At 41.4% G+C, this 14,143-nt stretch overlaps 1 protein-coding gene and 1 long non-coding RNA gene across 2 annotated transcripts in view; one reads left to right on the plus strand and one right to left on the minus strand.

Moving 5' to 3' along the window:
- CCDC186 (coiled-coil domain containing 186) overlaps nucleotides 1-8,638 on the minus strand; it is a 31,383-nt gene extending 22,745 nt beyond the window's left edge. Inside the window, exons 1-3 of the mRNA XM_083616678.1 lie at nucleotides 7,429-8,638; nucleotides 2,370-2,496; nucleotides 1,376-1,504 (exon numbers count right to left, since the gene is read on the minus strand). Coding sequence (XP_083472804.1) covers nucleotides 1,376-1,504; nucleotides 2,370-2,496; nucleotides 7,429-8,087 — 915 coding nt within the window. The 5' untranslated portion in view covers nucleotides 8,088-8,638. The remainder of the gene's footprint in view (nucleotides 1-1,375; nucleotides 1,505-2,369; nucleotides 2,497-7,428) is intronic.
- LOC310763901 lies at nucleotides 2,504-8,091 on the plus strand. Its single transcript, XR_014548901.1, has 2 exons — nucleotides 2,504-6,083; nucleotides 8,003-8,091. It is a non-coding gene; the product is annotated as an uncharacterized lncRNA (long non-coding RNA).
- Nucleotides 8,639-14,143: the final 5,505 nt, after the last annotated feature.

Below are 14,143 nucleotides of genomic sequence, written 5' to 3' on the forward strand. Positions count from 1 at the left end.
ATGGGGTTATGCCATTTTAATAACCTTTAGAGCAGGGATGAGAAGCTCTCTTTTTGTTGTGGGGAACATTTTCCAGGAGCAATCTGTAGAAGACCAATGGGTAGGACCATCCCCTTTCTTATTCTGCCACTCCTCCCACCCCACCATTTCTATCCATGTAAAATGAGTACAATAGATTCAGATTGCGCCCTACAGTGTAAGAGTCGTCACTCTTTCAGCCTCAACACTATGCTGTACAGTGGTACCTCTGATTGCAAACGGGATCCGTTCTGGAGCCCCGTTCGCAACATGAGCAGAATGCAACCCGTGTCTGCGCATGCGTGTGATGTCATTTTGTGCGACTGCGCGAGCGGCAAAACCCAGAAGTAACCCTTTCCGGTACTTCCGGGTCGCCACGGGACGCAACCTGAAATCGCGCAACCTGAAGCAAACGTAACAAGTATGACTGTATTGGTAACTGTGAAAAGATTGTATGTCTGTCTGTCTGGATAACAGTACAGTCATACCTCAGGTTACAGAAGCTTCGGGTTGCACAATTTCGGGTTGTGCACTGCGCCGAACCCAGAAGTACTGGAACGGGTTACTTCCGGGTTTTGGCGCACGCGCAGACGTGCTCAATCACACTTTGCGCCGAAGCACGATTCGCACATGCGCAAACACGGCGCTGCGGGTTGTGAACATGCTTCCCGTACCGATCACGTTCACAACCAGAGTGTCCACTGTAATAGAACACCAATAGTAATGGAATGCTGAATACTGTCTCACCATATTAGTTTTAACAGAAGGTGTCTTATGTACTATGCACACATGGGATGGGAATATATCTCACCTTGCCTTCAAGGTTCTCTCTACCCCCAACTTCTATCCTTATAACATTATAACCTATGGCTGCAACAACCAAAGCTTGTCTCAGAGGATGTGTTCTGGACACATCTTCAGCAACTGCAAAATCCAGAACGGAGATTATATGAGTGACTTGACATCCATCTACAGTCATACCTCATGTTACAGACACTTCAGGTTACGTGTTTTCGGGTTACGGACCGCGGGAAACCCGGAAGTACCGGAACGGGTTACTTCCGGGTTTTGTCGCTTGCACATGTGCAGAAGCACCAAATCACTCTTTGCACATGCACAGAAGTGCCGAATTGCACTGGCGTCGGCGCACATGTGGCACTTCAGGATGCGAATGCTGCGGACGTGTCTCCGTCACGGATTACGTCCGCAACCCGAGGTTCCACTGTACAGTCATCAGCACCAGCCAAAATATGTTTAACTTTCAACTAAATACTTGAAGATATTTAATGCATACAGTGCCTATATCATCCTTCATGTTCCTACAGAAAGCACAACAAGAACTTTTGAAAAAAGTCACCTGATCTGTACGAAAAGCCATCTCTTTGTGCAGTTGTTGTATGGCATTTTTCGCAGCAGCATCTTGGGATAGCAGTTTATCTTTAGCAGCTTTAACTTCTTTTTGATGATCCTCTATTCTGGCCTCTAACTGCAAAGAGAACATTATGTATTTCGGCCATGAGCCAAAAAAGTGATCTGCAAAATTTGCAACTTGAGTAGAGCTTTTTAAAAATGTCATTGCATTTATATTTGGGAGCAGTTTGCAAAAGATCTTGACAGCCTAAAGCAGCAATATGCATCACATGGTGCTGGTCCTGCTATGGCAGCAAATCAAACCATATTGCCATCACCATCATGGTTCCAGTGATCATGGTTCCAAGTTCTGACAATAATTTCAGCACAGCTGTGGTCTTAAGTATTCATCCGGTATCCACAGGCAATAAGGAGCGATCTGATATCTAAGGGACAAAGCACTCCATCCCTCTTCCCAGTCGGGCCAAACACAGAAATCCTACGGGCTGCTGGAGAGACGGTCCCTCCTTTGACAGCTCCCAGAGTCTAGCAGTTAAAAAAAAACAAACAAACATCTGGCAGGGTAGTAATTTTGTAGCCTTGTTTACAAGGCTGAGTTTAACACACTTTTACATCTGGTAAGCATGGGAAACTAAACAGTCACATATAATGCAATATGATGCTCTATTAAAAAGAGAATCAAAATATTGCCCCAGGGGCTTCCATGTACATCTCAGTGCAAATAAAATATATACTATTTCCATTGAAAACACTCTAAAATTAAATATTTGCTGCCAAACATAAGTTCAAGGCAATTCAGGCAGCAACCTTCCTATACACAGCCTAGAGTTAGGACTCATTGAACTCCGTGGGACACTTCTGAGTCAACAGGTATATGAAGAAATACGAATGCTGAACCAAGTATCTGAAAGTACAAATAGAAATACAAGTTTTATGTGAAATATCTTGAACAAGGCATGAATATGCCTAAAACTCCATACCTGTTTAATAATGCCAAGGTGCTGTTTTTCAGTTTCTGTTCTTTTCTTCAATTCGTCTTTTAAGTCATCCTTTTCTGAACAAATGCCCAAAATTAGTTCCTGGTGCTTTTTGTTTTCTTTAATCAATCTGTCCAATGAAATAATTAAAAGAATATCCGATGAAGCAGAGCCCAGTGTGTATGACGAAAAGATAACTACATTGCCAAACCCTGGATTGCCACAGACCCAAAATTTTCTCAAGGGATTCTTAACCCCCCTGCTCTCAAGCTAAGGCAGAGTCCACCTTCTTGGTCCTAAGGTCCTCCCTCACCATTACACCCCCCAAACTGACTAGACTTTTACCACTTCTGCCCCATCCATTTTACAACTGTTTCCACATTTTACAAGAAAAATTTGGATCCTTTTCCATATAACAATCACCTGTCACACGACAACACTAGAGGTGAGCACAGGGGACATGGAGACACTCCACACACTTGAGATGGCCACATGGCAAGGTGCTCTTAAACGTCACAGTAGCTGATGACCAGGGGTAGTTTTAAACTGCTTCCATGTGGCTTAAAGAAAGCATAAATAAAGTCCGACATTTGCTTCAGAGGGAAACATAGAATCAAAGAATTGTGCAGTTGGAAGGGACTGAGGGTCATATAGTTGAATCCTCTGCAGTGCAGTAAGAACTTAACATTAGAGGAGTCCCTGCTGAACTGGCCCGCTAACCTATTTAACCCAACATCCTGTTCTCAGTAGTGACCAACCAGATCTCTATTGGGAAGCTTATAAGCAGGGCACAAATGTAACAGACTTCCCACTGTTTGTCTCCATTTAGCTAACAGTTACTGAGAGACAAATTCAATGAAGGTTAGTTCTTTTTAAAAGCACAAAATGCTTAGGTGTGCTGCTCATATATTAGTAGAGCACTCTGAGTGCACAACTGTACACACACAAGCAAAATATCCAGTGAGCTGGAGCCACAGGAACAATCTTCAAAATACAAGAATCTCATTTGTTTAACAAAACAAATCACAAAGACTCCTATGATACTTTGGTCTGAAAGTTTGAATTAAAAGAAAGAAACTGAGTAGTATTTCAGATCAAACTGCACATTTAGAGCATACAAAGCACTTCACTGTTGTCTAGGTAATAAAGCCACAAAGAGAAAGAATAGGCATGTGTTTAATTTGCTGGCTCCATGCCTTCGAACACTGCAGCCAAATCAAAATCTCAAAAGATTTACAACCCTGGCAGCTTTAATAATACCCTGGCCAAAAGTTGCCCAAACTTATTCAACTCTGTTGAAGGTGCCCTTTAGAAAATTTGCAAATGGCCAGCAGCAACCTCCCAACAAGACCTCAAACAGCGACAGGCCAGGGTTTTTTTTTATAGTCTCATGGATGAAACAACATAATTAAATTAAAGATGTGGTCAGAAGGTCCAAGGCTGCCTAGGGAGAAAAGAAAAGCTGGTTTGCCTGTAGCACATCACACAAATAATACTGAACTGGCACAACAAATTCGGCACTGGTTCAACAAAGGCAAGTGAAGCCCAGAACATTCATGTGAAACAGTTCTGAATTATTGCCAACTCCAAACTATTGCACAATTCACAGCACAAAAGTTCTGAACCACAGCCAATTTGTACCCCAGAAGCACGTAAGTCAGAGGTGGGAAACCTGTGGCCTCCAGATATTGTTGGTCCGAGATTCCCATCCATCTCAGCCAACGTGGCCAATTGTCTGGGATGATGGGCGTTGGAAACCAACAAGAAGTAGGTGATTTATGCACGCAGGCTGATAAGGAATGATTCTTCAAAGGGTCTAGTCAGAATAGTTTCTGGCAAGGTTCCCAGTTTTGTGAAACTCCCTCCCAGCTGAGATCATAAGCCCTCTCCCTTAAAAAAAGAAACATATTCAGCAGGCATTTTAAATAAGCTTTTCTGATTTGATGGGTAATGTTAGCTGATTTTATCATCTTTTGTAACCTCACTGTGTCCTTAGAAACTATGGTGTTAAATGGTATAGACATTGTTGAACTGAAGAAATAAATAAAGGTTTCCTTAGTGGGACAGATCTAATGGTAGCGGTTGCCTAGCCATGATTTTGGATTACAGTAGTACCACTGGTTACGGACAGCATCCATTCCTGAGGTCCAGCTGTATCCCGAAAAGCCCGTAACCGGAGGCACCCTTCTGCGCACACATGCAAGGCGAAGATTCGCAACCCGAAGATTATGTATCCAGAGGGATACGTAACCCAAGGTACCACTGTACAACCTCCTCTCATTCTCCACTCACCTTACTGCCTTTTACCATCATTTGTTATTGTACGGACACCGACATAAATGCTGCAATCCTAGACTCACTTACCTGGGAGTAACCCCACTGAACTCAAAGGAACTCATTTGTTAAGTAGGCATGTGTAGGATTGTCCTTAGCACAGTAGCCACTAAATGTCTTGGTAAAAAAGGATGGGTTAAGCAGCCCAAGAAGAAACATCAGTGCATGTATTACAACAAGGAACAGGGCAGGGTTACTTCAAGATTGGTGGTAGAAGGAGGAGGCTATGTATGGGAGGGGAGCACAAAATCCTGTGGCCTATTCCTAGTTCTTTAGCCATAGTTTAAAAAAACCAAAGACTGCTGAACTCCAGCACCAGCCCACTGAAATTACACCGCCCAAGGGCCACCTTTGATTCTCAGTGAAATTCTGTTTCTTTTGGAAACGGAAGTTTACCTCAGTTCAAAGTGGACCAAATAAAATTTACCTAAAACATACAGTAAACATGTTTCCTGCAAGATTGGGAAGTTATTACATCACAGAGTTTGACTGGTTTAGACTCACAGCAGAGGACATTTCCTGTAACTGCAAGATCCAGTGATAGCTTATGTATAAAATCAATATTTTTAAGAACTTAAAAAACACAGCTGTTTGGAAGTTTTTCACACACCATCCTGTCATGGCTGGAAAGTCTCTTTGTAATCACAGACATGCTCTGGAAAGGTCTTTGCTGATAAAGAATTCACAAGCGAGAGTATAGCTTACTCACTGGGGCAGGGTACTCTACCTTGCCCCAAAAGCAGCTTTAAAAGAGAAAGAGAACAAGAGAGAGAGAGAGAGATTGGTTAAAAAGAGTATTGGGTTGCTATTTCTTGCCAAGAAAAAAATTGAACCTACTGTCCTTACTATTTTCCATATACACAGTTACTTTCTTATAAATAAGGTAAAGTGTTAGGATGGTGACATCAGCATATTTTTACATGTGTAAGTGAGCAAAATATATATTTGGACAGACTGGCACGGCCATTATCACATTACAAAATACACATCCTCATACACAGAGGCCCATACATACGTCAGTGTGACATGGAAATCTGCCCTGCCAGCTGTCAGGCCACTGCAGAGGGATGAGAGACATGGACCAGAACAGCAGAAGAGATAGATCATTTATTTGATTTTGGTCTCCCTTTTAAGTTTTTGTGGCATCCATTTCTTCCTTCATCAGAAGATTCTAGTGACATTATGTGTTCTAGTGCACTTTAATGTGCTTCTGATTATTTCATGTTATTAGATAACCTTGTTCAGTAGCAACACATTCAATTAATTGTTTGTTCTCTCTTCTTGCTTCAGTTACTCTGTGATGTAAGGCTTCAAGCCTGTAAAAAGACCCAAAGGAAGTAGGGTCCTACACAGCTTCTCAAAGGCTGTTGGAGAACGCCTCAGGTTTCTAAGCTCTGACAAAATAATAATAAAGTTGTTGTCCAAGGCCAAAAGTTCTGATTATCCTCCTGATCTGCATATTAGTCACCATATTTGTCTTTTCTTTGGTAACTACATTAAAACATGCACAAATACTACGGATTTCAATGACATCTGCATGCAAGTAGCTGTGCTACATCATATGCCTAGTCAATAAGTTCTAAAAATTGCTGTACTAAGAAGCAACTGGTGTGTTTAACCCTACATCACTGCAGGCCTGTTTCAAACCCTCGCTAAAAGTAATTCAAATGAGGTAACAAATAAGCTACTATGAATAACTGCAGTCTTCCTCTAATATTAAAGTACCAGCAGCTGTCTTCAATAGTGGCTTTGCCAGTAGTGGAACCCACTACCATTTGGGCAAAGCAGGGGCATCCAATTTTTGCCACAACCCCTATCTACTGGAGCCCTCTGCACAATATCCCATAGTATTCCAGAGGGCCTCCCAACCCCATGGAGCTGCTTTTCAGGGGGCATGAGGAACTGCAGTGGGTAGAGGGGTTTTGTACCTGATGTACCCTGCCTTGTCCAAGCAGCAAAGTGATCCTTGGATACAAGCTGGGGACAGAGCTAAACTGCAATGAGATAAATTTAGTTTAACCTGAATGAAACACAGTTAAAAGAAAACCAAGGAAAGAAGATAGTTCCTGCCAGGTTGGTTTTTTCCTACCCAACAATGTTCTAGGTTTAAATGTACTACAAACACGGTTGTAGAATCCAATTGTGGCAGTGAGAATAAGGAAACACCTCACAGGAAAAAGGTTTAGCATGTTGTCCCCCCATCCTCACTGCAAAGTACCCCTCTGTAGAGTGTATTGCAATGGAAAGGGGCTTTTGGACTAACATATAGTAACCAATAGTTTGGTCCTCAAAGGCATTAAAATTTATTCTTATCCATTAAACAGAAGACCCACATACTGAACCCCAAACTGTTTTTGAAGCTACTCAGTTTCAAACACACCATGTCTGAATCCATCAACTGAAGGAGAGTATTAAAAAACCAGAAATCTAAAGCCCCACAGAACACTTGACACACAGTTATGTGAATTTTGGCACGTGATTGCCTTACCTAACGTACGCTTTGGAAACCATATGGTCACTTTATGGACTGATGAGTTTATATATGAATTAATCTCTCTGCCTATTGAAAACTGAAAATGCTCCTGCAAGCAATGTTGTTTGCCCAAGCTGACCATTTAGCCACAAAGACATCACTATAGTTACACAGCACAAAGCTGTAACTCCACAATACATAATGAATAACATTCATGTTTAAAGATCTATGTGCGGATGTTCGCCCAGTACTCACTTCTTTATTGTGTGTTCTTGCTGCAGATATTTATCTTGCATGCATTTTTCAAGTACAGCCAACGTAGCTTCACTCTTACACACCCCATTTGGAAGTTTATGGTCTTTCAACAAACCCGTCGATAGTAGTTCAGACTCTATTTCTTCTAACAAAGCTTCCTGAGAAGAAGCGTTTTGAATAGTTGAGATAAGATTCTTAGTACAATCTGTGTCATAAGGGCTTTCTGAGCAGACCCCATGAGGCCCTTTCATATCATCATGCAATAGGTGTACCAGGGATCGATCTGTGTCATCAGTTTTAGAAACTTGTCCTTTACAGTCTCCCATAGGTAAACAGTCCTCTTTTGTCTGCATTTCAAATGGTTTAGCACAACAATCTCCACCTCCATCTCCATTAGCGTCTGGTGTAAGCTGTGCATCAACAACATCCCCATTTCCACTTGCATCAAGAGCTGTTGAACTGGGATCCAGTGTCAATTGTTTATTTTCTATGCTCAAAGGGCTTTTTTCACCTCCAGTGTCTGCAATCTGTAGACTTTCCTGAATTCCCAGCGTTTTCTCTGCTTCTTCAACAGCTGATGAGCTGGAAGATACGTCATCAGTCTTTGAAAGGTTGACCGGATACAGAGGACTTTGCTCTTCTTGTAATTGCTCATCCATCTTTTCACCAAGAATCTAGGAAGAAAACGTAAGAGTAAAATAGTTTTGAGTCATAAAACATTTTTTTCCCCTGTAATAAGCTTGATCGCTTTCAACAACTACCAAAGATAAACGTATCAGCATAGATTGAGCCATAAAACCTAAAAAAGGGCAAGTTAGATACTTCAGGATTTAACTCTTTAACCAAATATTTCTAATGCAGTGGTTTTCAACCAGTGTGCTGTGGCACCCTGGGGTGCCTTGAATGATGGTCAGGGGTGCTGTGGGCAACACTGGCCTCTGTCCCTCTTTCCTTCCCTCCCTCCTCGGATGCCCTCTCACATCTCTGCCTCCCAAAGTCTTGCACAGCTGTAGACTTGTAGGTGAATGGTACCTCTGGGGCTAGTCAGGGGGTGCTGGTTGCCAGGAGCTGAGACGGCCTCAGAGTAAGCAAGCAAGCAAGGGAGGGAGGCCAGCCAGTCCGTCTGCCAGCCCTTGCTGTTGGGAATGGACAGACAAGTCCCAGATTTCTGTGGGGCAGTGTGAGGAGGCACTTCTCTTTGAGGGTGAGGGGGGCAGCTCAGAGACCAGGGGCAGCAGCAGTGGCTGCCCAGAGGACTCCCAAGGATAGGAGAGGAGGCTGAGGGAACACTCCACAAAAGAGCGTGTACGAAAAAGGGTGAGAGACTGCCAGCTCTGCAGGCAAGGGTTGACATAACTGGGCTCCTGAGCCCCACAGGGGTGCTGCAGAAAGAATGTAGTTGGTCAGGGGCGCTGTGGGCTCAAAAAGGTTGAAGACCTATGTTCTAATGAACTATTTCTGTACAAACACACAAGGCAGTAACACTTTGCACTACCACTCCCAGAGGTAAGGTTTATGCTGCATGCCGCACCCAATCCCCACTCATCAGAGTTGTTTCACAGTCCTATGTCCATGCCGGGAAATGTAAAGTATAAAATTATTTTGCTTCCAGTACTTGGAAAGTCAGTGGGTTCAAGTGGCATATTGAAAGCCAAATGATCAAGCTGCAGTATTCAACTGATTAATCAACAAAAAGCTTAACTGCACACTGAAAACTTGGCCTGCCCTTTGCCATGACTAGTCAGTGGGGTTTACTACAAGCAAAATGTCTTGATTTGGGACTCCTGAAAGATCTGCTACTGGGCAGGTCATATAGCTGCACCATCTCCACCCACCCTCCTGTTACCAGATATGATGAAAAAAATGTAAAAAGCTTTTCCTGCTTTCTACCCTATGAAGGGACAAAGTCCATGGCTTTTCTTCAGACCGTATGACTTCTAGGCGATAGAAGCAGATTGTACTCATTGCAATTAATTGATCTTTCACAGAACTGATGGACATTGTACTTGTTTACATTTAAAGGCTCTTCTGGAGTGTTGCTAGATAACAGGGGTTACTGCATATATATTTAAGGCATTGCCTTACATGTGATATGGGACTCTCTCCCAGAAAACCTATGTGATACTACCTTTTTCTTCTTCCTTCAAATGCCACCTAGAAACATCTTTCCTAATAAAACCTGTTATCACTCTGCCTATCTGAAACACATATATGATAGGTGTTGTGATTAAACATTTATCTCACAGTAACTGATTAAAATATGAACATATCTGACACACTGATTATTTAGATCCTTTCCAATCTGGGCGCACACCACAGTATGGGACTGAAATCAGCCTTGGTTACCCTTATGGATGACCTTCATTGCGAAAAAGACAGGAGGAGTATGTCCATTGGTATCCAACCATATACCAAAACCTAGTCCTTGATCTTGGGAGATGTCATGTAAAACTGGAGTGACAGTATCTTTTGAGGCATCCCAATCAATGCAGTTTGGAACTGTCCTGCCAAATTGGGCAAAGTTACATTTTGGTACACCATCTTGATTCAAAATGGCACCTGACATTCAAATGTGGACTTAAGACTGCCTGATCCACTTCAGGAACCCTGGTGCCAAATTGGGGTATATCTATCTATAAAGCATTAGTAGAATTATTTGGACTTCCTTCATTGGAGGTTTTTAACCAGATGTTGGATGGTCATCTGTCTTGAATGCTTTAGTCAATATTCCTGCATTGCAGGAGTTGGACTTGGGGTCACTGCAATTCTTTGATTCTATGAATTAAAATATATACATATAAAATATCACATATAATGAAAACATCACAGCCTAAGTGGCCCTAAAGGGCTGATTTTGACAAGCTGGTGATTACACAGGTTCATCCTATCTGTACTTAAAAACAGTTGTAAAAACAGGAAGAATAAATTTACAAGATAATAAAATAATAATCATAGAAAGCTTAAAAAGAATGACATAAAATATATTCCATGGTGCAATGCAAGGTTCATATTTCTACCAACCATACCAAATGTTCATGAATGTTGCCAAAGAAACTTATTTAGTGGGACTGTGCCAATCGTGAGATTGTTTGGTCATATAAATCACAAACGACTCCCAAGCAGAAGCAAAGTATTTTTTTGAGTCCGTTTTTCAGAAATGGCAATGAATATGACTTTTTTATACCACAGAATAACAAGATGCATCCTTCCACCCTTGAGAGATCACTAGATGAGGAGCAACCAACAGATATAGAATTTACTGTTGAGAAGTAAGTTCGGCATTGTCAGCATCAAAAAAGATAAAAGACATAGCTTAGCATCCAAGATGACCTGTTTGCCAACAATACTACCTATCTCCATTGGAATCTGCTTACGGAATTTGTGTACATAATTACAGTTCTACCACATATGCAAATATGTTCCTCGTACCTTACAACCCTGCCAGCATAAGGGGGAACCAGATCTTACAGTATGAGCTAGCCAGACCAGAGTTAAAAACCACCACTGAACCTCTCCCTAATGTTAGCAGACGTGGACCTAAAGGGATAAGAGGAGCAGATCTTAAGCCACTGAGAATCTTTCAGTTCGTCTATAGGGTTCATCTCCCACACTGACTTCAAAGCAGTAAGTGGAAAGACCCTGCCTTTTTGGGTGCTTGCCACAGCTAGATGTTCCTAAAGTTCCAGTGCTCTAGTGGCTACACCATGTAACATGGGATCTTTCAAGATGATGCCAATCTGATTGATACGTAGCTGATCTACTCCTGAATTTTTCAAGAATTCCGAGAGTTGTGATTCTGTAACTGGCATGTTGTTCTCATAACAGTCTTGCAGGTGATGCAGTCCCGCTTTGGAAAGAACAGTAGATACTGTTAATTTATCTTGAGCCTGAAATTGTGGTATATAAGGAAAGGGGATTAAGGGTATGGAGGCTAGTTTCTTACACCTTCTGTTCCACATATCTATAGTGTAATAAAGACTTCCATACTGACCTCTTTGGGAGCAAAAAAGGGGATCACAATTAGAGGGAGAGAAGGAGAATCTTGTGCATCCAGTGCAACCCAAGATGTTGCTAGATCTGCTAAAATCATCAGAACGATTTGCCATAGCTGAAAGGCATCAAATTATGTTTGTTAAATAAAGGACTTCCCAGCCTCCCTGGCTGGATTTAATTTTGCAACAAAAATTAAGAAGTTGCCAAGAGGTAAGGGTATTATGTGAAATCGACAGGACTTGAAATAGAAACAAGATTCTGGTCTGTTCTACCATTTTTACAGTAGCCACCCTCCCCAGAATAGAAAAAAATCAAAGCCTGCCAAGCCTTCAAGTCCTCTACAATATGTTTGGGGGTGGGAGTAGGGTACTTTAAATGAAGCAATTTGTTCAGATTCCTAGGAATCAGAACCCCAAAACATTGTAAGGAGGTAGAACAAGTTTGGTGGATCATCTAATATCTGGTTGAGTCTGCAAGTTCACATTCCAAAACAAGGTCTCTGATTTGTCATAGTTTATAAAGAACACAAACACCACCCAACAATAATTTATAGTTTTAATTATCTCTGGAAGAGCAGCTTTTGGGCCTTGATGATGGCAATGTCACCAGCAAATAAGCTAATAAGGTGTTGCCAGGTACCCACTGTGAACCCCTGGATTAATGGATTGTTACGATGATATCTGGAGAGGTATCCAAACCCACAGAGGCCAGAAAAATAGACAAAGCACTTTCCAAGACATATAGTAAGAAGCTTTCTTATGTACATCTGCATATTATTTTTATTTGTTGCTAGAAGAATAGTGCAGAGTACTCTAATTTTCTCATTAAATATATATAATTAAGACTTTCCTACAATCCAAATATAAAATCCCTTTTAACACAGAACATTAAGCAACTGAGCACAAAACAAATAGCTCATTTCCTCTCTTTCTTAGATGTCTTAAAGTTAAAAAAGCAAAGTAAACAGGATGCTCTATAGTCAGCACTTTATTTTATACAGCAGTGGGTATCTTCTAACTCTTGGCGAACAACAAATATTGCTTTGCCGTCACAGAAAGTGATAAAGACGTGTACAAATAAAATGTTGTTTTTATTCCAGTTAGAAGCCCAAGATCTGTATTATTTTTAGTTTAATAGTATTTAAAGTGCTTTCACACAATACTAAAAGAAATAACATTACGCTGTTTAAGTGTAATCTTTGTGTGGACTATTCCTGCTCTCAACAGATAAGTGGGAGCTGCGCCTTGTTATAAAGGAACAAAGATTCTATAGCTTATTGTGAAAGTAAAGTTCAAGTGACTGTGCTATAAGGCCTGCTTTAGAAATTTGTTTAAGCTGTCCCTTTAAATGCAATGTTTCCTTTCAAATCAGTTAGTAAAATCAGAAGTCCTTGTAGATATTTTAAAATACTGTTAACTACACTTCAAAATGACTAAACTGTGGGAGGCAGTGGAAGACAGAAGTGCCTGGCGTGCTCTGGTCCATGGGGTCACGAAGAGTCGGACACGACTAAACGACTAAACAACAACAACAACAACACTTCAAAAGGACAAGAAACTAAACATAATAAATGAAATCAGTGTTATTTCCTTGCTTATTACGGTAGCATGTTAATAGCACTGATCACTCTCTAAACATCTGGTAAAAGATGTATGGGGAAACAGGAACAAGATCTAAAGAAGAAGAAAATTAACATATTTTATAGAGTGGTACTGACAAAATAAAATTTACTGCTAACAAAAGGGAGGGGGGAGGTGTGAAGCTGAGGCAATACCACACCATTTTATTCAATGTTGCTTACTTTCATCAGTATCTGTTGGTCCCAATTTTTTTAAAAATGCATCAAAGCAAGATAAACAAGCCAGATCACCAATGCAACTTGATAAAGATGTGGCAGCAGAAAGGGAAAGCACATACACAAACAAATTTGGAATGAAGGTTTGCAAAGATGCCAATATCCTCCAAAGATGCCAGTCAGCCATCAGTCTCAGGAACAGCCCACAACCCCAAACATAAATATATATACTGTAATTCAAATGACACTCCCACGGGCATACAATAAAGTACAAGTAGAGGGATGAAGGGGCGCGGGTGGCACTGTGGGTTAAACCACAGAGCCTAGGACTTGCTGATCAGAAGGTCGGCGGTTCGAATCCCCGTGACGGGGTGAGCTCCCGTTGCTCGGTCCCTGCTCCTGCCAACCTAGCAGTTCGAAAGCACGTCAAAGTGCAAGTAGATAAATAGGTACCTCTCCAGCAGGAAGGTAAACTCTACACCGGCTCCCTTGGCCAATAAAGCGAGATGAGCGCCGCAACCTCAGAGTCGGTCACAACTGGACCTAATGGTCAGGGGTCCCTTTACCTTTAATTCACAACAAACACAGTGAATAAATACAGAATAAGTACAGAATAAAAAATAGGGGTGGACATTTTCAATGCCCTTCAGAATTTCTTAGGGCAGAAAACAAACACTATAAAAAATTGCCCTTCACACAAAAACAGCACAAATATTAAAGCTCATGGGGCAATTAGCAACTGACTTCTTTTCCTGGCTGAACCTTTCCAGTCTCTTTTTAGAAACCTTAATAATTGTGCATTCTTAGTGGTTGTTTGGGATCTCAATGTCTTTCCTAATGACTTATCAATTTGCCATAGAGATGTTAACATTTTCCCAGTACTCTAGCCACACTCAATTCAGATGTCACATGTACCAAGCTGCCATG

This window comes from Podarcis filfolensis, assembly GCF_964270895.1.
Source record: "Podarcis filfolensis genome assembly, chromosome: 5".
Taxonomy (NCBI): domain Eukaryota; kingdom Metazoa; phylum Chordata; class Lepidosauria; order Squamata; family Lacertidae; genus Podarcis; species Podarcis filfolensis.